The sequence below is a fragment of the Toxorhynchites rutilus genome, chromosome 1 (genome assembly GCF_029784135.1).
Source record: "Toxorhynchites rutilus septentrionalis strain SRP chromosome 1, ASM2978413v1, whole genome shotgun sequence".
Lineage (NCBI taxonomy): Eukaryota > Metazoa > Arthropoda > Insecta > Diptera > Culicidae > Toxorhynchites > Toxorhynchites rutilus.
In genome coordinates, this window is record NC_073744.1 from 163,372,825 (window position 1) to 163,400,204 (window position 27,380).

Below are 27,380 nucleotides of genomic sequence, written 5' to 3' on the forward strand. Positions count from 1 at the left end.
CGAAAAATAAATATTTTTTCAAATATAATCACCGATACATTCTAAATTAAATAAAAACTGATACAAGAATTTTAAAACTTTCTGCCCATAGTGAGTATTCCGTTTTTATCAATGAACGGATTGTGCTGCATGAGAGTGCTTCATATATTTTTACTAATATCATTGAACTTCTTCACTGAAATCTATATTCTGAAAATAACTCATGTAAACTGTGAGCGACAGAGCTATTTTGTATGACCCTATAATTTTATAGTTGCGGGCTAAGCATAGACGTTCATACCTCAAACCTATAAAAAATAAACAATTCCATAATGGTTAAGTTTTCATGATATTACACATGTGGTTTTTTCATCAAATATATTTTTCTATAGATTTTGTTCTATCTCGAGAACAGTTAGTCTTAGGATAATAATGCCTGTATAATTTTTCATGCAGAATTTTGTGTAAAATCATTTTCTCGTATTTTACTTTTTCAGAAAATTTCGCATATAATGCAGTTGTAAAACATTTGAATTAATGGATTGAAGTACCTTTTAGAAGTTAAAAAATATTGAAAATTTGTCGTTTTACAAGTGTTTTTATATTTCTTCTAAGTAGCGTAATTTTGAATTGGGGTCAATTTCCAGCAAAAAATGAGTCTCAAGAAAAATTCAACTTTCACAGTTGAGATTTGAGCTTAATTCCATAGTCGGGAATCAATGTATCGTAAGTTGTCTGATGTCATTTTTCCCCGCAAGCACTTTGAAAGTCATCTAGACACTCAATGCAGAATGGCCCATAAGGATTTGAAAAATAAAAAAATATTTTAAAACGCCTTCAATACCCTCTGAAAATTCTCCGACCTATGGCGGAAAAGGTTTCGACTTACGCTACCGACTAAGGGTGAATCGGAAATCCAGAGTGGAAATGAATCGGCATTTACTGTGATCGATCATATTCCGGAGTGGGCAATGATTTGTTTCATCTAAAATTTTGAGTAACACTGTAACAATGCAATTGACAAATAAAACAATGCATTTGTCAAAGCAATAACTGGATCTTGTATAGAACATTTCCAAATTTCCACAATTGCCATTCGATTTGGTGTGCGATCGTTATGTCATTAAATATTCATAATCCAAAATGAAAGGAAAACTTTTCATTCGATCGAGAATATCTCTGTAGTAAAAGGTTCTACTGGAATTCCATATGCATCAAATGAAAGCGAAATATTCAAGTTGACTGGATTATTACTGGCGTCATGTGATATCAACACATTTTTTTTGCAAGTGTTTAGAAAATCGTGAACTAGAAATGTATTTGAAAATGATTTTAATTCCATTTATTCCTATTCGATTGGAGCTTGCAATCTCAATTAGCAAAGCTCAAGATTAATCTTTGAAGTAGTGTAGATTATATTCAGATGCGGATTGTTCCAAATAGCCTTTATATCTTCGCTCATAATGGAAAAACAAAAAATATTGTATACTCACAAGTGTTTCAAAATTAAACTCACAAGAAGCTTGTGCTTTGTTATACCAGTCATTTCTCTACCATTCAAGAACAGTGGGCCACAACAAAACACGTACAGGGTACAGCAAGTAAAATTTGAAATAAAAACAACTTAAATGGAATTAAAATGGAGTTTAGGCGCAAATCAGTTATTCCCTTAATTATTTTAATTTACAATGGAAAAATATCCACGTGGACAAAGGGAGGTAGGGGTATGAAAATGGGAGGGGGAGGGGGAGTCTGAAACCGTGTTTTTTTCTGTCCACGTGATATGTGGACAGCCCCATATTCTGTTATTTTCTATCTTGTTATTCACTCTCTACTCTTCATTTTTTACTATCTACTCTCTACTCTCAACATTCCGTTTTCTACTCTCTTGTCTTTACTCTCTACTCTCTATATTTTCTCTCTGCTTTCTACCCTCTTCTCTTTAATCTCTACTCTCTATTTTCTTCTCTGCTCTCTGCTCTTCATTTTCTACTCTCTACTCTCTTCTCTCTACCCTCTAGCATCTACTCTATACTCTCCACTCTTTACTTTTCATTTTCTACTATCTACTCTCTACACTCTATTTTTTCTCTCTACTTTCTACTCTCTTCTCTTTATTCCCTACTCTCTGCTATCTACTCTCTACTTTCTTCTCTCCACTCTCTACTTTCTTTTCTCTTCTCTCCTCTTTCTAGTTTCTGCTCTCTGCTCTTTACTCTTTATTCTTCATTTTCTACTATCTACTCTCTTTTTCTGCACTCTGCTTTGTACTCTCTACTCTTCATTTTCTACTCTCTACTCTCTTCTCTATACTCTACTCTCTATTCTCTTCTTTCTATTTTGTACTTTGTACTCTCTACTCTCTTCTGTTTTTTTTTATAGAGGTTGAGGAACGCTCTACCAGTCTTATCTGGGAAAGGTTAACCCAGACGTCGAGTGGGGTTCTCACCCACTAAAACCAAACCTTCTACTCGTTGTCTCATTCCCCCTGGGACCAACACCCTTATTCTTGTTAACGGCCGTATCTGCTTGCGTTCGAACGCTCCGATTCGAACACGCTCGGAGAAGGTATCATTGGTTTCGTTCGAACCTGGCTAAACGAATACACATTCGAATGTAAACACTGTTGGTGTTACCTGATGTGTTTCGAAATTCCAAACCTATCTAGAGAAGTTGAATTGTCAAAATTCAGTAAACAATAAAGTCGCAGTCTATTAAAATTAATGGAGCAAAATTAATGCAATGAAATGATTGCGATGGGTGGTGATGATAGTGAAAGTGGAAAACATATGAAATGGAATAAATGCATGGAAATTGAGGTAGATACGGTTTATATTAATCCATGCGCTTTGCGGTTATTTAAAGAGCATGAAGATATATTGCAGGAATTCAACGATAGTCAACATGAGCATGTTGCGTGAGACTAATTCCAGAGAAGAGAAGTGGAACTTGAGAGAAAAAAGTGGCAACGATTTGTGGCAAGAAAATGTAAACAGTGAAAAAATTGACATATGATTTAAGGCCCATTTATACGTTGCTAGTAGCTGACTTGAGAATTAGTAGCTACTGACCCGGTGAACTCGCTTGACAATTGGTTGACTCGCCTTGTCCGTTCACACAGTGTGAGATGCTGACGCGAAACTAGATACTGCAGCATTGGCTTACCAGGGATGCCAGATGATTTTTGAAATGTCCATCAAATAGTCAGAAACAGCAATCAGGTCCGAATTTGACAGATGATTGATCTGAATTCGACTTCTCTATAGGCAGTATTCGTCTCAGGTTTTCAGATGAATATATTTTATTTAGTTGCACAATTTTATAATAAAAATACTTTGTGCTGAATTTCTTCGAACTGAAGGTACTATCCGAAAAAGCAGAAAGGCGAAATGATTTGGGCCAGGAATTGAATGCAAGGAAAAGGAGCAATAAAAAAAATATGGAAGGAACTCTTTGATGATGATCCTCTGGAGTACAGAGCAGTGTTGAGAAAAACACCTGAATTAGAGGAAACACTGTTGGATTCCATTGGTCCAAAAATACAACGCCAAGATACACTCATGAGGGATGCTATACCTGCAAGAGTGAAATTAAAAAACGACATTGATGTGCCTTGCTTCTGGAATATCGTTCAGATTGTTGTCGATATTTTTTAGAATCTCGAAAGCATTCATAGCTAAGATAATTCCGGAAGTATGTGATGCTATAAATGACAACCTAAAAGATTTTTTTTAAATTTTATTTAGTTTGCCTTGCCAGCAGCTTCGTGTACCAATTTTTGAAATAAAAATGATGGTAGATTTGCAGGTGGAATAAATACGCGTCAAAATTGAAATAATGAATGAAAATGTACTTTTTAAAATCGGATGTGTATTATGTTTTTAGAACAATACTTTCTTTGCAAGTTGTGAGTAAATTTTGAATTAAAATTATGCCTGATAATGATTCTATATTAGAGATTCTCAAGAAAGCTATCTCAAAAAGAAAGCGTGCCCAGCCAGCGTGCATATCAAAATAACAACGATTTCGTTTAGAAACTATGAGGGTTTTATTTGTTTTTCCAATAATTTTCAAGTCTATAAATATCTTCGCATATTTTCAAATACCTTAAAAATAGAGACATGTCTTTACATTTGGCATCCCTGATTCGGAGGCTAAATTCTGTTTTTGACGTTTTGAGAGTTGCGAGTGCGAGTGAATTCAAAAAACTTTGAAGTAGCTCGCACGCCGGATTACACATGACACTAACTGGCATGATGTGTTCACACGGTGTGAGTAGCTGCACTGCAGTAACTGACTAGACCTACTCGTATGCTTACTCGCACCGTCTGAACCCGGCTTTACGCTCTAAAAATTGAACATATTGTTAAGATGTCTCTAAGAGGGTGGGAGACTTCATATATAAGGTGGGAGGTTCGTATATAATGTTAGCATCATCATGATAAACACGGTGAATGGGATAGAAATTATGAACTGAAAATATACATATAAACGCTGAAACGCTGTGGACAAATATTATAATGCATTTTTATCGGCTTATGTATAATGCATTTTCAAAATAAACCCATATGTATTGTAATCATAACTTGCTGTGCTATTCATAACAACATTTTTGGTCGTATTCCACCAATGATGACAAATGTGTAATTTACGAATGAAGCTTCGCCATAGAAACTGAACTGAAAAAATTAAAATGTAGTGAGAGCATCAGTTGAAATATTTTAAAGCATTCTCATCGGAATAAATTGAATGATACAATAATTATACGACTAAATAATGTATGTACGCTTAAAAAACAACATTAAAATATGATTTCTGAATAAATTTCTTTTTTTTCAGTTTCGAACACACCCCGTAAAAAGCCATTTTTTAAAATACCCTCTGTTGGTATTGTATCTAGAATTTACAAGGTAATGAAACGTTAACGTCAATTAGTTGCTAGTAATCAGCTTTTTAGCTGTCGGGAAATTAACACCAAACTATATTTTTTAGTATCATATATATTCCATGCCAATTATTGTTCGTAATTGTTCTTTATAGTATTCATTCAAGGGCGCTACATTTTTTTATATTTTTTCTCGAAAGCTGAGGATTTTTTAGATGACATATACAAAAATGTGTTCTTCCTCGTTTTTAAATTATGATTTTTCAAATTTAACCGATGGTTCAAAAAATCATTTTTCTCCTTTTTTCCAAAAATTACGTTTTTCAAAAATTCATAACTTTTAATCTACTGAACCGATTTAGATAATCGACATAGTTGATTCAAGTCAATAATTTCACACTGGCAAAAACAATTTTTTTTATTCATAAAAAACAGATACAATTATTAATCTCGAAAACAAAATTATTTTTTTTTGCAAGTGCAAAATTTTTCCAAAAAATTCTAGGCTTTAATTTGATATATCTATCATCTGAATCGCTCTAGCAGTTCAAATGTTATGAATTTTTGGGAATAGGAAAAAGGGGAAGAAATTAATATTCCGAACTATCGGTTAACTTTAAAAAATTATAACTCAAAAAAGAAAAAAAGAATATATATAATTTTGAGTTAAAAATCCTCAGTTTTCAAGAAAAATAAAGAAAAATATAGCGCCGTTGGTCCCGAAACCATGTAAACTATAAAAACGGATACAATCAAGAATTACAAAAAAAATATTAAAATTTCTTGCAAGTTTGATATTTTTTCCAAAAAAGACTAGCTAATTAACTTCAATTTGATGTATCGATAATCCGAATCGGCTTAGGGGTTCAAAAGTTATGAGTTTTTGATAAAAGTCATTTTTGGGAAAAAGTGAAAAAAATCGAATCACCCCAGCAAACATTAAATCGTATAACTTTGCCCATGATAAGTTACATATAAATTCGTATCGAATCACAATCGCATAAAATATCAATCAAAATATCGATCATGTATATCTTAACTCGCATAAAATGCAAAAACATAATTAACTTCCTTGAATAGTGGATGTGATATAATCCACTTTATATATATATACATATATATGTATTAATAAATATTTTCGAACGAATACATTTGTCAAACAAACTGCAAAACTAGATACTTTTATACTGTGCCTTCATTTTTTGAGTTTAACGTTCAAAGACCCTTCAATAAAAATGGCATTGAAAAACTGAGTAAAACTGACATACAATTATGACGGATGATTGCTTCTTGATTGGCACGTACTCCAACTGGCGAACTGCCAATTAAAAGGCACTCCAACTAAAAAAGCGCCAATAAGCAAATGGTACTATAAAACTATAAAACTATAAAAAAAATATATTAAAAATATACGATCGAAAACTCTTTTTGTCGTTTATGAGTTTGTTTTTTTTAAGTTACTACTAGGCATGTTTGCGGATTAATGGAAAGATATGATATGTTGATCCTTGAAATAAGTTTGAAAGTTAACAATTGGAAAAAAAATATAAAATTCATGTGAATGGAGACGACTTTTGTGTACAGCACATGCCACTGGGGCCTTTTGCTGATTAAATAAGTAAGATTTCTTCCAAAACGTCATAATTTTACAACCATTGAGTCGATTTCAAAAATCGTAATATCAAATGAAATCTTATTCTTCTATGAACTTCAATTTGTCATTCAAACAAACTCAAAAATTAAATACTACATAAAAACTTTAATTATAAAGTATAGAGAATTTGCGACTTAATTTTCCACAATTCCCTCTTTCACACCAAATTTCTATCTTGTCGCAATTTTAAACCTCTCAAAATGAATTGTCAAAATGAAGAACGAAAAGCAGGAAAAATTAACAAATAATGGGGGGTTAATAATAAAGCAAAGGTAATCATGGATTTTGAATAGACGTCGCATAAAAATATTGAAAAAAAACATTTCTTTTTTAATTTCTCTTTCGAATTTTGATAAAATTGCACTGAATAGCAATATTAATTTTTGAATAAACTTATGTAATTATAAACATGTTTATATAAACCTTCCCATCTTATCATTCTTCATTAAAGACCTTGCGTCAAGACAGCTAGAAATACATACACTCTCAAACCAAGTGTGCCTGAAAAAATTATATTCTTCACGTAAACAAGCGATGAAAATGTGGACACTTTTTAGTTAGTGAATTGTATGGAGTTCCACTGCTGTGGTGTAAGGTCCGCTTTATCTCTGCTGTGGCTGGAACAAGGAAGAGGACGATTGAGTGTGTGCGGTGTGCTCAGATGAGCTGTCAGGCCGAGGTGCAAGGTTGCTATAACCGAGGTATATATGAATGGTGGGATGAACGAGTATGTCGAGATACTTATAGCTCACAGTGCTGCCAATATGCACTCTGGCGTCCACACAGGTACGGTGTCGACATCTGGATACGAAATTAATTTTCCACAGAAACAAATCATTACAATATATAATTAACTTAGGTAAGATTTTGGCATGAGATTATTTTAGCACTCGAAGAAAACCAAGTTTTACATTCGCATTGAACACTAATTCGATACAGAGATGTTAATTTTCATGAATATTTTTTGATTTGAAAGGTGCTCATTCTGCTTGAAAACCCATTATTATCTTTGACACTTCACTAACTCGTTAAACATAGTTCAATGGCGTGCCGTTCATTTCGTTTTCACCGTGAAGTGTATTCGAGAATCAGGCCCATGCTGTTCGGATGGAATTTGGTGGGAAGCGAGGTGATGGGACCAGGATTTGGTAATAATCGATGCTCCGGGCCGATGGAGAACTTTTGAAGTTTAAAAGCTACTGTCAAGATCGGTTTCAACAATAAGTCTCTAGATTTTACTAGATTATTCATCCTAAATGTAAAGCAGCTACGAACGCCACTTACTGCCAGAGGCATCTATAATAGAAAAATGGAAGGAAAAGTTGGTTTTTATTGTCTTAAAAAAAATAAAGTGTGCGTTCAAAGAACGAAATCATTTTCCACGTCAAAACACAATTAAGAAACATGCAAACACATTTTCGCTTTTACAGTTACACGAAATTTGCTTGGATTTAGTAGAACGCAACTAATATCTCTAAACATTCTCACGTATTCATCAAACCTTTAGTGCAGACGCGACTCCGCGAATTTTTAATGAGCTTGATTGATTTTTGGGCGCCTGATTCGCTTATTTTATTAGGGTGTGTCGTCACCGGTGCTGTCTGTCGCAGCTTGGTTTCGCTATTTCGCACGCTGAATTCACACTCCCACGCGTGGATTGACGAAAAAGGATGCTCCAAGTTGGGCAGATTTCGCTCGGCGGTTCATCAATTTTTATTGGCTCCCAGTTGAGCGTGGAATCTTGCACGCGTTAGGCGTTCGATTGGTTGGAACAAAGATTGTTCAAATTTAAACAGCCCGAATGGTAGTGGTCACTGTGGTGAGAGCATTGGGGGCTTGTGCCTTAGTTTTAGGGACAATGGGAGTCGAGTGGCAACTAGAAAACAACAGGTACGACATTAGCTTCTATGATATCAAGACGAACAAAGTATTCAAACCGCCGTTGGTGGTTTTTGGGAACTCAACCGATGATATCCAGGATCAAACACGGCTGGAGGCATACGGAAATAGTTGCTACTGTCAGGAGTTGGAATGCGGCTGCTGCATGGGAATGACTATCGCGCAGTTGAATTTCAACCAGCACTGTGAGTGAAACTGATTCGGTTTGATGAGTAGATGATGATTTGACTCTCCCCCATAGTTTGTACCAATCTGCGATTCGAGCCGTACGATTTTGCCGTTAGCGTGGAGGTCCTCATGAATGACAGCAGTATCTATGGGAATTCACTGTCGGCCAAGAATCCTCCGCCCTTGTGCCTGCCGGTTCCGATTCCTTACATCCCGCTTAACGCCGATCTCTGTCTGAAGTTGTTCGATATCTACACACCCCGAAGGAATCTGCATCTGTGTTTGGACATCGAGGCACGTGTTTGGCGTTTCCCGTTGCTTCTGCTGCACTTCGACTGTATGCGGATGGGGGCGGATGGTTTGGTGCTTTTGAAGCCGCAGGATGGCGATGGATTTGGGGAGGATATAACCCAGGGAGCTGCAGATGTGTACGATGAAGTGACAGAAGAGATGATGGGAGAAACCACCATCCCACTGAAATGATCAAATTTGGGGCTGTCCACATACTCAGGGAACAACTTAAGGTGAAGTGGAGGGGGTGTTACCGAGTACGAAAATGTCCACCCTTGTCCACGGCGATCACAATTTAAAATCACAATTTTGATTATCACACGCAGTCTTCATAAAACATACGCTACGCTGCGCTCGAGTTCAATTTTCATCAGCGCGCGTTCATAACAAACACGTATTCTCTTTTGGTACGAAGTGCACCAAGCTCAGAATGAACACGGCGCAGAATTCAGATACTAAACATCGCGTCTCACTTGTGTGATGCCCGCCTGATTCTATACACACACACACACACACATCAAATTCTAGCGCCCCTTTTGCCTTCGTTCGTTCTAAGCTATGCATAAAAATAACAGCGTGCCTCCATACCAACCGTATACGCTTGTGTGATGCTCAACAGCAAAGCAGACAAACCAGATACGAGCGTGGTTTAAAACTGGGTATATAAGTTCAACTGCATGCAAAAAAAAGAAGATGTTTGACAAAGTTGTTGGAAAATCAATGAACTATTTAAGAAAAATAAAATTTTCAATGTACTGTTAAAAAAATAGAAAATCTTTCTCCTGTAAAATCGTTTTATTTTACAGAAGGTCGGCTTTGATTTATGTTAAATGATTTATTTTACATATTTCAATGTTTGAGAAATGGAATTTCTTTCGAAGCTTCATTTAGTATTTATAAAGTCTGTTTCAGTAATAATTTGGTCGCATAAAGTAGGACATTTCTCAGCATAGAAATAACATCACAAAAAAGGGAAGGATGTCATTTTGAAGGTTTTCTGATGAACTTCAAGGAAAAAATACATAAAAATGATTCGTCAGCTGTTCGGATAAATTTTCGAACTTTTCTTGTGATATCACCCAACATTTTCTGCACAGTACTGCTGGTAATCGTATTTGCTATCTTGTTTCCCCACTTTTCCATTTGAGCTGGATTTTCGATGGTTCTTCCATATTTCTTCAGTTTGCCATTGATAATTGCTCAACATCTCTCGATGGGACGAAAATCCGGACAATTTGGTGGATTGATAGTTTTTTTTTTCAATGAAATCGATCTTGTTCTCCTTAAACTATTTGATGACATCCCGGATGTAATGGCAGCTTGCCAAGTCAGGGCCTTTGTGTGATCGAATGAATGGCAAAGTCCTGATAAACAATAAATAATAATAAAATGCGCCATAAATAATAATAAAAATAAGCCATTAATGAACCCTCCAATCGAACATCGCTATGAAACAATAATTGAGGATCTTTTCTACTAGGATCTCTAGAAAATACGGTTTCATTCGGGCAAAACTTAAAAAATATGGTATTTACTGTTTCATGTCCAATAAATCTCTGATAGAAGATCGTCGCAAAACTGCTTGACAATATGATTAATTGAAGTGCATTGAGACACGGGTTCTGGTTCTGGATCGAACCCAACATCAATTCTCTGTTCTTTCCCTTCTAATTTTTTTTGACCATCTTCGATGCTCGAACTCACGAAGAATGTAGAACAAAATAAATCTATAAATCAATGCCATCAACACAGCCATCTAAAACCAAGATACCTTACATTACATGGCGTTTGTTCAAATTCTTTACTTACACAGCAATAATGTTGAATTCAATTGAATTCGAAAATTGTTTCATTCAATCAATAATTTAATCAATACAAACAAAAGATTATTAAGCCAACGGTAGTCTCACGTCTACCTTTCGGTTATATCATAAATATAACACACTCTTTTGACGTAGAACTACGTCTTTCATTAAGGGTGCCAAATCAGAAAACAGGTCACGTTTTTATGAAATAAAGTTAACGTTAATAATTATTTTTGTCGTGAACGGATTTTGGCGATTAACATACTAAACGAATCGGAAATTCCGTAAGATTTGTTTAATATGCTATACATTAGATTCCCCTGGTTTGTAGATGTTTAAATTTCATGAAAACCTTAAGCGTTTCCATTTTCCCATACATTTGTTCTGTCCATTTGTGTGCTTTCCCGAACAGAGCTGTCAATAGCGAGCAACTTATTGACGACCAACGGAGGGGAAATCGTAGGATTCATAGTCTCCATGAACAAACGAAAAGGTAGAAGAATGAAGGGGAATACTTGCCTAAAGTATAAACGGTGGATCTCGCTGAGGCAAAACTTTCATTCGGCATCGGACTGTTGAGCAATCCAGTTCACTTTGCTTCGCTGCGCTTCGATCTAAGATTGGACCCCACCAGTGGTAATCCAACTTGGATATCGTCGTTTGATTTTTCTGTTCGTTTTTCGCGTTATTCGTATCGTGTGTTTTTCTTTCCGCGTCATAAATTGGACGCTTCGCGTAGTGTGTGATGAGCAAGAAGAAGAGGAAGGCAGGTTCGAGCCTTGCAAAAAACGAACGCATTACCAGGGGCAATAAAATTTCCAGGCAAGCGTCATCTAATGCTGCACGAGATGTTGGTGCAGTGAAAAGCGCTCGCACTAAACCGTGCCTTCGCGAGTGTGACACCGCATCGAAGTAGGCGATTTCGGCGCGTCGGTCGAAAATGTAAACACCGTTACCCAGGCAGCAACCAAAATCAAGCTCCCCCCGCTGATGGTGAAGGCGGTCGCTCTTGACAAACTCATCAGCGAATTCACATCGATGGGTGTTACAACAGAGTACAAGCTGTGTGGCATAATCACCTCGGTGACGTCTTTAGAGAACCCCTATTGAAATGACAGAAGCCAACATATCGAGTATCCCACTGACATTTTCCCTTTGTTTTCACATAAATTGGGTATCCCACTGACAGTTCTGCTTGAGATTTTGCTAATGATCCTAGCATCAATCATAGCACCCGGCTGGGCATAATTCAGTCTTTTTCCGAGCAGTTAGCATTGTTTCCTGTCATCATAAGGACTTCGTTGGTGCCTTTGAGAATGCATCAATGCATTAAACTGACGTTATGGCGAAGCAGGCGGTAAGGTTGAGCGCCAAAAAATTATTTGGGGAATTCCAAGCATCTTGAATGTTTTGCTGGAATGTTATGAGTTATTTGGGTTCGCGTGCCAATCGCAAAACTGCCTTCAACTATGATTGCATTTGCGCTAATATTGATCATAATGAAGCATTGTTACTGTTTTCGAGGTTTTTATTAACAAAAAGAGTTTATTTCGCTTGTTTAGTCACCAAGAAAGTAAATGTCGTTCTGGAATTTTGTATGTGATAAGGTTTCGCTTGCCAGTAGCAAAACCTCCTCCACTAAGAGTGACAGCTGCGCTTCCCTCGAGCATGAGAAAGTAATGCAACTTTTTCCGAGGCCAATAATATTAACATAAGCGTTTCTTTTGAGAATAGCGCAAAATGATGAGAAGTGTTTATATTCCTAGTAGTTTGAAGCCACCGATGTATAGCGACTTATATAAAATAACAGTGTAGTTCTACGTCAACAATGCGGTCGTATCTTGGACACAACCTCCTACAATTTTTTTCAGTTCCCATTCGTCAGCATTGGAATAGGAATATTTGGGAGTTGCAACGAATAGGAGCTAAAACAAATCACGCGAAGCTGTCAAACAGACGTCTCTGTGCATTGATTTATGCAGTGATTTATGTACTGGAATTCTGGAATAATTTTTTATTAAGCCCCGCAATATTATTCCACTAATAAAATGAGCACATTCAATATCATAAAAAACTGCTCAAGTATTGCTATGGTATTCAAGAGCTATTTCTCTTCATTCTTTTATATCAGGCTTGTTCAAATAAAATTTTGGTATCAAGATCAAAATAAGCTATCTCTAAGTATCCATTTTATGCAAAGAATGGATTTTCTCTTTTTATTACAAATTATGCGTCAAACAGGAGAGCTTAGATCATGCTATGAAGAACTAAAGGAAGCGATGGTACTTGGGTTTTATATTCATATCAATTAAAGTCAACTTTAAAAATAAAAAAGTATGGGTCTAATATCTTGCGCTAAGTAACAAAACTATCAATTTTGGAATGGCTGTATTCAGAATAATAAATACTTCAATATGAGCTGATCTCAAACAGATTGCTACAAAATTCGTTTCGTATCCGTAACAGGTGGGGATGCTCTTAGTGGGGTAAATCATTCTCTGTCAGTTTATCAGGCCCGACTACAGCTTTAAAGTGTTCTAATTTTGAATAAAACTTTTTTAAGAAAAACTAAATAACTATAAAGCTATAAAGCAAAGATTTCGACCCATTCTAAAAAAATATTCGAAGGGATGAACAAGCGAATTAAATATAATTCCGTCCTACGTCGAAAATGCTGCCGTGTCTTGGACACAACCACTTACATTTTTTGACGTAAAACTAAGTCTTTCATTAAGGGTGCCAAATCAGAAAACAGGTCACGTTTTTATGAAATAAAGTTAACTTTGATAGCTATTTTTGCTGCGAACGGATTTTAACGATTTGCATACCAATCGAATCGGAAATTTACTAAGATTTGTTGGATAAGCTATTCCCATAGTCTGTATATGGTTTAAATTGAAATGAAAATTGGAAGCATTCCCATTTCCCCATACATTTATTCAGTCCATTTGTGTGCTTTCCCGAACAGAGCTGTCAATAACGGGCAATTTATGCAGCCGCTAGAATAGAAACAATGAAGGGGGAAAGCGAAAGAGAGAATATTTGCGAAGTAAACTCCACCCTTGCATAGTAAGTAAGCTGTCGCTAGCGTACAAGTATTGCATCTCCCCTGAGGAAAATTCTCATTCTTCGTGAGGACACCGACTGGACAACACCGTTGCTGGGCGAGCTAGACGGCGAGGGATCGAGTGCCTTTCTCAAGGTAATGGAGGTGAACGAGCAGGAGAGTTTCCCAGAGGTCTTTCTGAAGACTAGAGACGAATGAACTGAAAAGTTTAAAGTCTCTTTAATTCAACAAATAATAAGGAGAAGAAGAAGGAAAATTCTCAGAACCTTTCTGTGCCCGAAACAACAAAGATCGCTTATTCTGCTCGTTTTGTGTTTTATATTTCCCCTCGAGCTGTGAACGCTAGCAAATATTTTACTTGAAGTGCATTTGGCATTGCAATTAACACAACCATCAGAGCCATGGTAAAGCAGGCGAAGAGAAGAGTGCAAATGATTATAGGTCGCTTCTAGCCATCAGTGTTTGGCTTTGTATGTGTTCGTTGTGCTAAACATACAACTTGTTCATTTCCTGTACATGTAAATAGCACAGCTTTGATACTTTTACTTTCCATTCGTAATTTCTCTCGCGCGCCTTGGCTCTGTTCTGTGCAACAAGCTAGCTTTGTTGTCAGTTTGCGCGAGAGTCGAGAAACGATTTTTCATAAACGCGATGTTTCATTTTTATCGCTGCAACTGTGTGCATCTGTTAGACACGTGTTTGAGGCTTGTTGAATGGCGATGCACAGAAGATGCATCTCGTTAAATACTCAGTGCAATGCGTGCATTGATATAAAGAAACAAATTGCGACATATGACTAATTTGTGTACTGTATCTACAAAACCACGCAAGCCATGAAACCTTTTCAGGGACCCCGGAACTTTTCACTGAAAAATTATTTATGAAATTTCGACGTATTCGCAATAATATCCTAAATGATCAGAGACGCCAACCTTCCTGATTTTTCAGGATTTATCAGACTAAAGGGTGTGTCACATCAAATTGCATCACGGAAAAAACGCTGTAGAAATTCGCCCAGTAGTCCGATCCTTTTGAAAATTTTAGACAGTAAAATAAAAAGTATTAAACAACTTTTGGCATTTTCTTTTTATTCATACTTCGAGCCCAAGCCCGTATGCTCGCACCTTCCTCTTTACCCCGTCCATAAGGTTCTGTACAACGTCAGGTTGTAGTTTTTTTTAACAGAAATCCATTTTCTCTTGAAGTCCGCCTCCGATTTGACTACTTTTGGGTTCTTCCGGAGGGCCTGCTTCATAATCGCCCAATATTTTTCTATTGGGCGAAGCTCCGGCGCGTTGGGCGGGTTCATTTCCTTTGGCACGAAGGTGACCCCGTCGGCTTCGTACCACTCCAACACGTCCTTTGAATAGTGGCACGAAGCGAGATCCGGCCAGAAGATGGTCGGGCCCTCGTGCTGCTTCAATAGTGGTAGTAAGCGCTTCTGTAGGCACTCCTTAAGGTAAAACTGCCCGTTTACCGTGCCGGTCATCACGAAGGGGGCGCTCCGCTTTCCGCAAGAGCAGATCGCTTGCCACACCATGTACTTTTTGGCAAACTTGGATAGTTTCTGCTTGCGAGTCTCCTCCGAAACGCTAAATTTGTCCTCTGCGGAGAAAAACAACAGGCCCGGCAGCTGACGAAAGTCCGCTTTGACGTAGGTTTCGTCGTCCATTACCAGGCAATGCGGCTTCGTCAGCATTTCGGTGTACAGCTTCCGGGCTCGCGTCTTCCCCACCATGTTTTGCCTTTCGTCGCGGTTAGGAGCCTTCTGAACCTTGTATGTACGCAGGCCCTCCCGCTGCTTGGTCCGCTGGACGAATGAACTTGACAAATTCAGCTTATTGGCGACATCCCGGACCGAACTTCTCGGATGACGTCTAAACTGCTTAACTACGCGCTTGTGATCTTTTTCACTGACGGAGCATCCATATTTGCCGTTCTTCACCTTCCGGTTGATGGTTAGGTTCTAGAAGTATCGTTTTAGTACTCTGCTGACCGTGGATTGGACGATTCCCAGCATCTTACCGATGTCCCGATGTGACAACTCCGGATTCTCGAAATGAGTGTGCAGGATTAATTCACGACGCTCTTTTTCGTTCGACGACATTCTTCCAAATTTACGAAAAATTGACAGTGAAGCATGGCCAACGTGATCTATACACTCTTATCTGATTATAAGCGAAAGCTGAAGATATAATTCCTAAAAATTAAATTTCTACAGCGTTTTTTCCGTGATGCAATTTGATGTGACACACCCTTTATTTAGCACGCTCCCTGATATCCTGACGAACATTCAATTTATCGTGATTTTTCTTAAATGATCCTGATTTTCCCTGATTTTTGTACTCTTTACATTATTCGTAATAAATATTGTGGTTTCCACGCCAAAGTTTTCTGTCATGATAGTGCTCCGGTTCGCACTTGTATATATCTTACATTAAGTTAAACTTTGTACTTAACTTTTTTTTATTTCTACCCTCAATTGTTTCGTGGCCTCCCAGAACAGTACTAGAAAATTTTATGAAACCAGGTTGTCTGACGAATTTATGAAATTACAACGAGATTAAGTTTGAGGAACAACATTGCTTTATTGAGGATTATGTGTATGTAGTAGAACTTTAATGATGAGACTATGGTAGATATATCTATAACCGTACTAAATATCAAGTCTTCCACTGCTGATATGCTTTCCTCATTTGTTGAGTAAAGTAAAGATTTATTCCAAAGAATGGAAGATGAATTCAGTGAAAATTTGAATATTGATTTCTCAATTGGCTGTAGTGATGCTGTAGGTTTTTCGGAAAAAAACATAAACGTGTAGCACGGTACTGATTTCGACTTTTGGAAGCCCCTCGTTTCGTTATTTTGAATTTCAGATCCAACACAATCTCTCCTGTGTGGATCTGGGATTCTCTCTTCTTTCTATGTATTGGATGTTTGGCAACGCGAGTGCCGCTCCCGATTTTAGATTTGAGCAACTAGCCATAATGGGTGCTGGATGTGACTGCCCACTCGACATTGTTGTGCCAGAGTGGTCCCAGAAAATGGTGTCGACGACGATACCGATGTCGTGCCATTTTGCAATGATTTTGTCGACCTATCCCTCGTATTTGACAACCAATTACGAGCCAAAGCTGTGCCAATCTGGCACCGTGTCGACCGATCGCAGTACTGCTGCACTTTTATTATGGCTCGGTTCGTGTCCAAGAAAGTTGAAATGAAAAGTAAAGATAAAGAGCGTTGTTTACAATCATTTTATTATACAAATCTACAAAGAAAAAAATAATACAAAAATTGAAATTCATCTTTACATTCTATAACATTCGCAACATTTGTTTCGTCACCAACGATAGCTCACGAAGTACCAAAAATGTTCATCGTAAATCCAGCTTCCGCTTGAGGTACAGCTTCTACAGCGACTGGTCACGCCGTGGGCAACAACTGATAGAATATATAGAGCGCACCCCTGGCGTTCTGTTGTCACTTTGCTTTTCTCCGATAAGTAGTTCAAAATGTTGCCACCCTCCGGTGCACCAGTGGAATCGATTGTTTTCGTGCTGCAACTTCTGAAGCTTTGACGTTCGGCACGAACTGACTATAACGACGAATTGCTAACGCTTGTAGAGAGATGATGATGATGATACTCCAGTTTGCCTAATGTTGCACTAGGAGATAAGCTATGACCAAAGAGATTTTTTTGTTGCAGTGGTGGGTGGTCCAGCTGATGTAGAAGAAAAGGATGGCGACGATGAAATTGATGCATTCAGGGAGCTGCTGTCCAGGGCTAACAAATAATCTTTCGGAGAATGTTTTAGAGCTCGGTACAAAAAGTGAGCGACACCACGATCATTCGAAGCAACCTCCTCATCCAATTCATGATCATCACCGGCCGATATTTTCATATGTTACTCACGGAGGTAAGAGCAGCAGCATCTGAAATGAGATGAATTTTAAAGCCTGATCTTCTATTGCCTTCGCCGTTAATACCACTATTCGATTCATCCTCCTCAGTTTAGCCGTTATGTATCGTAAGTCGTTTCGCCTTATTCACACCATCGCTGTTTCGTTCTTTAATCGCTGGTGTTTCCAGCTGCATGTCCTCCAGTATGGTGTTTACCGTTGTTTTTGGTACATGATATTTGTGCCGCAACAGCTGAAACAAGATGTAGTTTACGGGTCGAAAATAATGAAAATATAAGCTTTGTGTTAGCAAGTAATTTGATTTGGGAAATTACTGTAATAACAGCACAAAGATAATTTCTAAAAAGAATTACCATATTAGCTTGCTTGTGGAAGAAGATAACACCTAAGCAATTCTTACCGAATGAAAAATTATCCTGTTGCACAGAGCAGAAATTATTTGCGACTTTGCGACTTGTTCAATATTTTCGAATACACTCGCTTTTGTGTTTTGAATGACAGTTTTGCGAGAAAGAGAAAGAGCAAAAACAGTGATGCCGTTTCGCTCTGCACAAATTATTTAGTAGAATTATAGCTGAAACTATAGACACTGTTGCTTGCGGGGAGCAAGGCGGGGTACGATTCCAGCACTTTTGTAGCACTTTGCGTCGCTCGGTCCACATTGTACCTATAACCGCTCGAAAATATAGGAAACTGGGTGGGCGGCTGTTTTAGCCAAGACACCCACATACCAACACTCCGAAAGACTCATGCTTTCTTTTTTTTTTTTTTACATCTAATTATTGGTTATCACACAACATTTATTCAGCTAACTCAACATATTATCCCACAAGTTTTAATTATATTTACAACATTTACTTCGAAACTTCCAATTAACGAAAAATAATAACTACACGAACAATTTTATTTAACTATTACGGGATTCGAACATCGGACCCATTGATTCAAGTCCAGCGATTATTCTACAAAGCCTAATTTCGCATCTTGTGTAACCCTTTATTAATAGCGATCAGCATAAGCGCGCCGTCGGTAAATCTCTACGCTTCGATTGCATGTGGCATTGTTGTGTGGCGTTGTTAGTTGTGTGTGGTTTTATTCTTTGGTTCTTTTAACCCTACATGCGCATGTTATTTTAGGGTAAAAATAGTTTTCTACTCACACTACCTAGGTTTTACGTGGAGAATCTACCTTATCGCCGTTCCACGCCAGGCGATGAATGGTAAGTCCGTAGGCGTTGAGTGCGCGTTCGACTCGTAGATGTGTCGTGATGCGCCTTCCCTGGATGCGCGAGTGATGGTTTGCGCTCCGCGCGGCCACTAGAATTGACGGACAAGGTGGCGGAAATCCAATCTCCGATCGTGGGTCAGAAGCGGCTTTTTCCTACACACGACAGTCAAAAGAACACCACACACAGGCCACAATTAAAATTAATGCTAAATAAAAATAATAAAATAATTTCGCCTTCGAAAATTTGATTGGTTCAGGCCAATCAAATTTTCGAAAATTAAGCAGGGAATGATGTAGCACGGTACTGATTTCGACTTTTGGAAGCCCCTCGTTTCGTTATTTTGAATTTCAGATCCAACACAATCTCTCCTGTGTGGATCTGGGATTCTCTCTTCTTTCTATGTATTGGATGTTTGGCAACGCGAGTGCCGCTCCCGATTTTAGATTTGAGCAACTAGCCATAATGGGTGCTGGATGTGACTGGGCGGCTGTTTTAGCCAAGACACCCACCTACCAACACTCCGAAAGACTCATGCTTTCCTTTTTTTTGCTATTTTTTCATTTGGATATTTCCCCCAAATGGCAGAGTCTTTCGGCGGGGTTTTCTTGTTCTTCAAATTTCAAAACCCGGCGAGCGCTTCGACTTGAACTCTGCTCGGGAGGTTAAAGGGTATCGCCCGCGAATGCTTGAATGCGCGACCAATGAAAGCGCAGGGGAATTTCGGTATGAATACAAAATAGTTAACATCGTTAACTATTACGTAATTCCGGTTCCAATGAATGTCTCGCTGATCTGAGGATCTTGAGATATGCTTGCCATTCCGACTTCGAAAGTGAAAAAGGCAGGAGCGGATTAGTTTGTTCTGGTGTCGCGAGTTGAAATCCGAAGGTAGATTTTGGTGAAAGGCTACATGTGCTAGTCAGTATGATAAAGTTTCATTTTGTGATTTTTTTTATTTTCATATTTAGAATAGTAATTAAATTTAGTCCAGTAGTTGTTTTCCGTGAATTTAACTCTCCGCTTGTGTCCCCATTGAGCGGAACTGAAGGTAAGCTTCGGCATGTAAAAAAAAAAAAGCTACATGTAAATAGCACAGCTTTGATACTTTTTTTTTAGCCAAGTTGGTTCTCAAATGGGGATCAACATAGGGTAGGAGCCTGCCTGTTGGTCTCAAATGTTCCTATCTCACGCCTCCACGAAGATCATATGACGACATTTTTAGATCGGGCGTGAACTGGAAACACACACCTGGTCTTGGCTCCGAGAACGGGTGTCGAAAGTGGCTAAGTGAGGGGGTGCGAGCGAGTTAGAGCGCTATATCTCTCCCGGGGAAGGCCTCCCGGGTCATGGAGGCCTTGCCAACCCGCTGTCTCCCGGGCAAAGGAGATACACCCAATAAAATGGAGCTACGATCACGAAGAATAATTAGAATGCGATCACCCGAGGAGGGTCCCCGAACTGGAGCTGGTCCTGGAACGGGCGTAAGAGCGAGCGGCCAGCGGCTGGAGGGCGATGTGCAAGAGCGGGCCACCAGCCGGGTTCAACCCGAAGAGCTACCGCCACACGGAAACAGCAGCCATCGACATCACCCAAGAAACGCTGCGCCTACGAGACGTGTTGCGACTGCCAGACGACAGTCGTCCACACTTGTGGGTACCACTAGGCGCCGGATCATGTGGACACACGAAATGAATGAATTCGTGATCCGCGCCTATTACATCTGCACTGCTTTGGAGACGGACATGAGCGGTCGCCCTCGAATACTAACAATGTTCGAGGAAGCGTATCCAGAGTTCGTCGGGAGGCTTGATCAGAACGCGATGAACGCGAGGCGTAGAGCGATAGTACGCAACAACATGCTCTCCCAAACGCAAATCGACGAGATCAAGCAGCAGGTGCAGAGAGAAATAAGCTCCAGGAACAACAGAGCAAGCTAAAAGAGGAGCTATTAACGCTCAAAATCTCGGTCTCCGGCGTAACGCTTTCGGTTTCGAAACTTTGATTTTACACCCCGGTATAGAAATGAAAGACGTAGTCCTACGTCAAAAGATATTCGTGTTTTTCAAGGTAACGATTTGTTACCAATTCTTTTTTTCCCCATTTTCCCCAACATTTTCTGGATGATCCTTAATTTTTCTTCCAAATTCCATTTCATTGTCTTGATGATTTCCCGCTAATATTCATACCAAAATATCACATATGAACCTAATCTCGGACATTCATTTCTAAAAACTAGCGTAAGCTGACTGAGCTGTTTGAGTTTTCAAAAAATAAGACAGTAAAATCAAGCACTTCATTTGAAAACAGCTAAGGGAATTTATGAAAGAAGATCGAATCTCGAAACAAGATAGCAGTGTAATAAATTTCAAAAAAAAAGTAAGGGGTTGTGTCCAAGACACGATCGCTTAGGACGTAGGACTATGCAATCTTTTTTTTTTAAATTTGTGGGTTTATCATTTCCAGGGTTGCCAAATGTAATTTGAAAAAATTAGGAAGAATGGAAATAAAAACCAGGATAAATCAGGATAGCTCATATTGGGTTGTCCGAAAAGTTAATGTCGATTTTTGGGAAAACAAAAACAGCATTTTCAACCAAAGCATTATAATTTAATTTTATATCCATCGTTCTGTTGCACAATCTTTTGCCATCTTTCACACAGCTTTAATATTCTATCCTCCCAGAACATGTTTGCTTCCTCGTCAAAAACTGCTGCGAGCCATACATGTGAGAAACAGGTTGCTTGGTAGTAGCTCATAATACAAAATCCATTCCAAATCCCACCAGAAACAGAGTATATCTTCCTTCGGGCGATATGTAAAATAATTAATAAGCATGGTATAAATCCTCGCATAAGCGGAAATGCTAGTGTTTCACCTAACCTTTTGATCGTTTGTAGCACGGTACTGATTTCGACTTTTGGAAGCCCCTCGTTTCGTTATTTTGAATTTCAGATCCAACACAATCTCTCCTGTGTGGATCTGGGATTCTCTCTTCTTTCTATGTATTGGATGTTTGGCAACGCGAGTGCCGCTCCCGATTTTAGATTTGAGCAACTAGCCATAATGGGTGCTGGATGTGACTGGGTGGCTGTTTTAGCCAAGACACCCACATACCAACACTCCGAAAGACTCATGCTGAACTGAACGAAATGGTATGATAAACACTTCATTCGAAAGATAAAATGTCTACGCGTTATATACTTGTTACTTTTTGATCCAAAAATTTGTTTCAATAGCCTTAAAATTGTTCTCGAAACAGGCTATTGAAATCACCAATCGGTATATAAGCGAGCGCCGCTCGGAAATCCACTCAGTTCTAACTGAACAGCGATTGGAGCATGTTGTCGCTGTTGTGGTGAAGCTCTTCGTATCATGAAAGCGCGGATGAACGGTGTCACCAAGAGCCTGTTTGTGCACCTTAGGCCAGAAGGGAATCCATCAGGAGGAGAGTGATGCCACAAACGGTTTCCCGGGAAGACATCGCTACACACACACATACACGCGCGGAATTCTTTCCGTTTGGATGCCATTCAGCATCGAGAAAGTTCCAGAAAGATCTAATCATCTCTGGAAAATAATCTGCCAGTTCCTCTGGGAATTTAAAAATACATTCATGTGAAAGAGTTTATTTTAATGTTTTCTAACCATGTAACACAGCGATCAAATACATTTGATTTTGTAATTTTTCAACCAAGTGTAATTAGCAGGAAAGCTTCTGAAGATTATTCTTCCCCATCAGTAGGATATTTCCGTATCCAATATTGTATGCGCACGCAATCGATTATTGCTCAGTCGCCAAAAGTTTCGAGCTCAGAAAGTTCATTCCCCTCTAGTTTGTCTTCCAAATTGCCATCGTAAACCACGTCTTCTCTCGATTCAATCACACACAAAAAGCATATTTAAGCGATATTCTGGTGGTGAGATGCATTCATTTTTCGTGAGGACATCGACAAGACAACATCGTTGCCTAACGTGCTGGAGGAGGTGGACGGCGAAGGATCGACACATACACGCATAGAATTCTTTCCGTTTGGATGCCATTCAGCATCGAGAAAGTTCCGGAAAGATCTAATCATTGCTGGAAAATAATCTGCCAGTTCCTTTGGGAATTTAAAAATACATTCACGTGAAAGAGTTTATTTTAATGTTTTCTACCCATGTAACACTGTGACCAAATATTTTTCAATCAAGTGCTATTAACAGGCGGCTATAGAGTAAGTATTAACCACTGGTGGGCTTCCAGTATCGAGGAAAATGTGTAAATATCTAATCGTTGCTGGAAAATAATCTGCCATTACATCACAATTACATTCAAGCGAAAGAGTTTATTTTAATGTTTTCTATCCATAAAATATCCATATAATACATTTGGTTTTGTGATTTGTCAACCAAGTGCAGTTAGCAGGAAAGCTTCTGAAGATCATTCTTCAGAACAAGGTTTTTCGTATCCTATATTGGATGCATAAAACCTTGTGCCTCCAACGTAACGCTCTCGTTTTCGAAGTCCCCCAAATATTCATTTATTCATTCACTAGCTAACCCGGCAAACTTCGTCCCGCCCATTTACTTGATTAATTCTCGAGTAATGCAGAAATTTGTGTTTTATTTGTATGGCAGCCACCCCTAAGAGAGGGGGAGGGGTATCTAACCACCATAGAAACATTCATTGCACCCTAAAGTTTCCATATGCTTAATTTGGTTTAATTTGCTTGATTAATTCTCGGGTAATGCAAAAATTTGTGTTTCATTTGTACGGCAGCCCCTCTAAGAGAGGGGGAAGGAGTATCTTAACACCATAGAAACATTTATTGCATCCTAAAACCTCCACATGCCAAATTTGGTTTCATTTGCTTGATTAATTCTCGAGTAATGCAGAAATTTGTGTTTCATTTGTATGGCAGCCCTCCCTTTGAGTGGGGGAAGGACTGTCTAACCATCATAGAAACATTTATTGCACCCCAAAACTTTCACATGCCAACTTTGGTTTCGTTTGCTTGGTTAATTTCCGAGTAATGCAGAAATTTGTGTTTCATTTGTATGGCAGCCCACCCCTTAGAGAGCGGGGAGGGGTCTCAAAATATCACGAAAACCTTCCCCGGCCCCAAAAACCCCTACATACCAATTTTCATGTCGATCGGTTCAGTAGTTTCCGAGTCTATAAGAATCAGACAGACAGACAGACATCACTCCATTTTTATATATATAGATAGATAGATTCAGAATGGATTTTGATTCAACTTCAAACAAATGATCTCTAAATCAACGATAGTCCTACGTCACTCTTGCGGTTATACCATAGATATAACCCACTTCCTGTTTTTCAACTAAATACAGAGGTGGAATGTCCACGTGGACAAGGGAATGGTATAGGGAATGCTTGTCCACGGGGGTTGAGAGGGGTGTCTAAAACATCGCTTTTTCTGTCCATAAGGTATTTGGCAGCCCCTACTAAAACCGATTTTTATGATTTTGAGCTGAAATATTTCATGCTGAAAACGCGCCAGCATAAACCGCTGTAACCCTGAGCGAGCAGCATTCAGCCCTTCGTAAACTGTCATATCCTTGGCTCGGCAACAACTCGGTTCGGGCACAATTCTCCCAAACATAATTCGCTCTCTCATTCTCTCCTCTCTCTCTCGCTTTGTGTGTCCCATTCTCTCACTCACCGCCGAACACCTTTGCATCATTGCTTTACCGGAGCTGTTCGCTGCTCCGTTCGCTCAGAACGAAGGAAGATGGCGTGTCGAACGTCCGCACGGGTTCTTTGATGTGTGTTATTATCCAGAGTGTTGTTTCTCTTCGGTTCCCCTCCTCTCCACATACAGGAGAGCAAAAAAGCAAGGTAGAAGGAAGAAAAACTTGAACAAATTATCGCTGAAAAAGTGACTGAAAACCGTGCAAACTCGTCGCGAGTGTTCGCTGGAACCGTGTTCCGTGTCGTCCTGTGAATTTGGTGTGTGAAAATTGTGTGTCCACAAAAAGTGCAGCAGTGAAATTGTTGAGATGAAGAGCAGCCCCGCACAGCACACAGAGGAAGTATAGCAGTCTCAGTGAAGTAGGTTTTCGGTTTTGATTTTTTTTGTTGCCTTTTTTTCCTCGCCTTTTGCGGGTGCTGGAATCACTTCTCGTTCACTTATGATGGTGGCAGCATAATTTATACATACACATGTATAACACATAACACATCGTGGTGTGTGCATTTGCCAAGGAGCAGAAGAATGTGGGTGAATGAGCACAGGAGTGTTGGTCCGTTGTCGTCGGTTGTCGGTCGATCGGCTGGTTGACTGGCTGGCTCGGCCAAGTGTGTGAGTTGGAGTGAGAGCGAGTGCAAGGCGACGGAAGGAGGGCGACAAACATTTTCATCTGCCCCCATCGGATGCACACGCACACATACAGACACGTGTCAGCATAGAGTTGGCGGCGCATTGGACGACGGATCGCATGTAGCGGCGACCCGAGCAAGTGGACGAGAGAATTATGTTGGAACTGGTGGAGTGCAGCGTTGCCATGCCTCGATGGAGTGGATTACAAAAGGATAACGGAGGCTCTCCCTCTCAAGTATTGTGAACTGTTGGATTAGAACATTATGCTATTGGAATGATGTTTCGGTTTGTTTAGCGAAAATATGCTTTGCTTGGAAAGTGTCTATATCTATTACTGTCTGTTGGACGAATGTTCTTCAACCGTAATATTCCATCCAAGCAGTGGCTGAGCCCTATGTTGCTTAACTTCAGTGATCGGACGAGAACAAATAAATAATAGCCAGAATAGCCATCAGAGAATCAAAGCTAATTCCATCTCGAATCTAGATTTTTAAGGCAAGTCTGATACTAGAGCCTGTCCTTCCATTTGGAGATTCGTCAAAGTTATCATTCCAAATGCTGGGAAACGTGATAAATCATTCCCAAAAGCATTTAGGCCAATAAGTGTATCATCAATACTGTTGAAAACTATGGAGAAAGTATTACATGAATACAAAATGTCGGTATTCATGTCCAAATGCCCTTTATCTAGATAGTAATTTGCCCTTAACAATCAAGCGAATCACCAGTCACAGCCTCACTCATTTTTGTGACAAAAATTGAAAAATCTTATTCGTCAGAAGAAACTTCATTATGTGCGTTTCTTGATATCGGAGGTGCATTCGATAATGCTTCTCATCTATGGCACATGGTATGAGAAGAAGCCACTTCGATGACTGTATAGTCGAATGGGTCAAAAGGCATGCTCACAAATAGGCAAATCACCTCGGAGCTAGGTGGCTCGTCGATATATGTGATTGCAAGAAAAAAAGGTTGCCCACAAGGAGGCGTTATATCACTTCTTCTTTGGTTACTAGTGGTTGATGATCTTTTCAGAAGCATGGAGGTATAAGGTTTCGAAATCGTGAGTTTTGCTGACTATCTAGTCATAATGGTACGTGGCAAATTCGACGATGTGATACCGAGCAGGATGCAGATGATATCAAACCTCACACAATCAGAAAGTTCTGAGCAAAAATCCCTCAAAAACAACAATTCTTCCTACCACCAAAAAGAAAAGAAACAGCATCTGCAGTCTTTATCCATCTTGAAAGTTGGGAAATAAAGTACAGTGTTTCAGTGAAATATCTAGGCGCAATTATAGATGCTGAACTAATCTGGAAAGCACACTTGGATTTAATCATCAGTAAGGCCAACATTGCCCAATGGACACATTCTAAAATAATAGACAGATCAAGGGGGCTTGAACCAAGAACGGTTTTGTGGATCTACATTGCCATTGTGCGGCCTTGGATATCCTATGCCTCATTAGTATGGTGGCCGAAGACTAAGAAGATAATAGCTACTAAAAAGCTAAACAAACTTAAACTTGTAACGATACAATTAACCAGAGGTTATAAGCTTAATACGAGCCATTTTTACCGATTACTGCTTGCTCAGTATACAGATTACTCTCAAACAGGATCCTTCTCGAAAATAAACGGAAACCTAGCAAATGCGCGGCCAACTTCGATGACACAACTCAAGTTTGGAAGCGACCAATCTTTTCGCTGTTTTCTATTTTTCTTTTAAAAACATCTCACCCTCTTAATGACGAAACTGTTTCGAGCATAGAACTCCTCACAACATCAATCTGTTGCAATTGAATTAACGATAAGTTGTACGGTAAATATTTAAAGGAAACTATAGGCTGACCCGGTGAACTTTGCCCCACCCAAAATTGACTTTTGACGTAGAACTACGTCTTTCAGGAAGGGTGCCAAATAAAAAAAAGGTCAAGTTTTTATGAAATAAAGTTAACGTGAATAACTATTTTCACAGCGAACGGATTCTGATGATTCGCAAACCAATCGAATTGAAAATTCTCTAAGATTTGTTTGATATGCTTGATATGCATCACAATTCCCTAATCCCTAAACATTTTAAATTAATTAAAACTGGAAGCATTCCCGTTTTCCCATACATTTGTTCTGCCGATTTGTATGCTTCCCGTACCCGTAT

At 39.0% G+C, this 27,380-nt stretch overlaps 2 protein-coding genes across 11 annotated transcripts in view; both read left to right on the forward strand.

Moving 5' to 3' along the window:
• Positions 1-8,376: 8,376 nt before the first annotated feature.
• Positions 8,377-9,092, forward strand: LOC129761563 (uncharacterized). Its single transcript, XM_055759300.1, has 2 exons — positions 8,377-8,602; positions 8,659-9,092. The coding sequence occupies exons 1-2, from the start codon at positions 8,377-8,379 to the stop codon at positions 9,066-9,068; spliced, it is 636 nt and encodes a 211-aa protein (XP_055615275.1). The 3' UTR covers positions 9,069-9,092.
• Positions 9,093-24,622: 15,530 nt separating this feature from the next.
• The window catches only part of LOC129763258 (ephrin type-B receptor 1), a 209,124-nt gene continuing 206,366 nt past the window's right edge, over positions 24,623-27,380 (forward strand). For all 10 annotated transcript variants that reach the window (XM_055762146.1, XM_055762147.1, XM_055762151.1 and 7 more), the window contains exon 1: positions 24,623-24,952. The gene's annotated coding sequence lies outside the window, so the exon portion shown is untranslated. The remainder of the gene's footprint in view (positions 24,953-27,380) is intronic.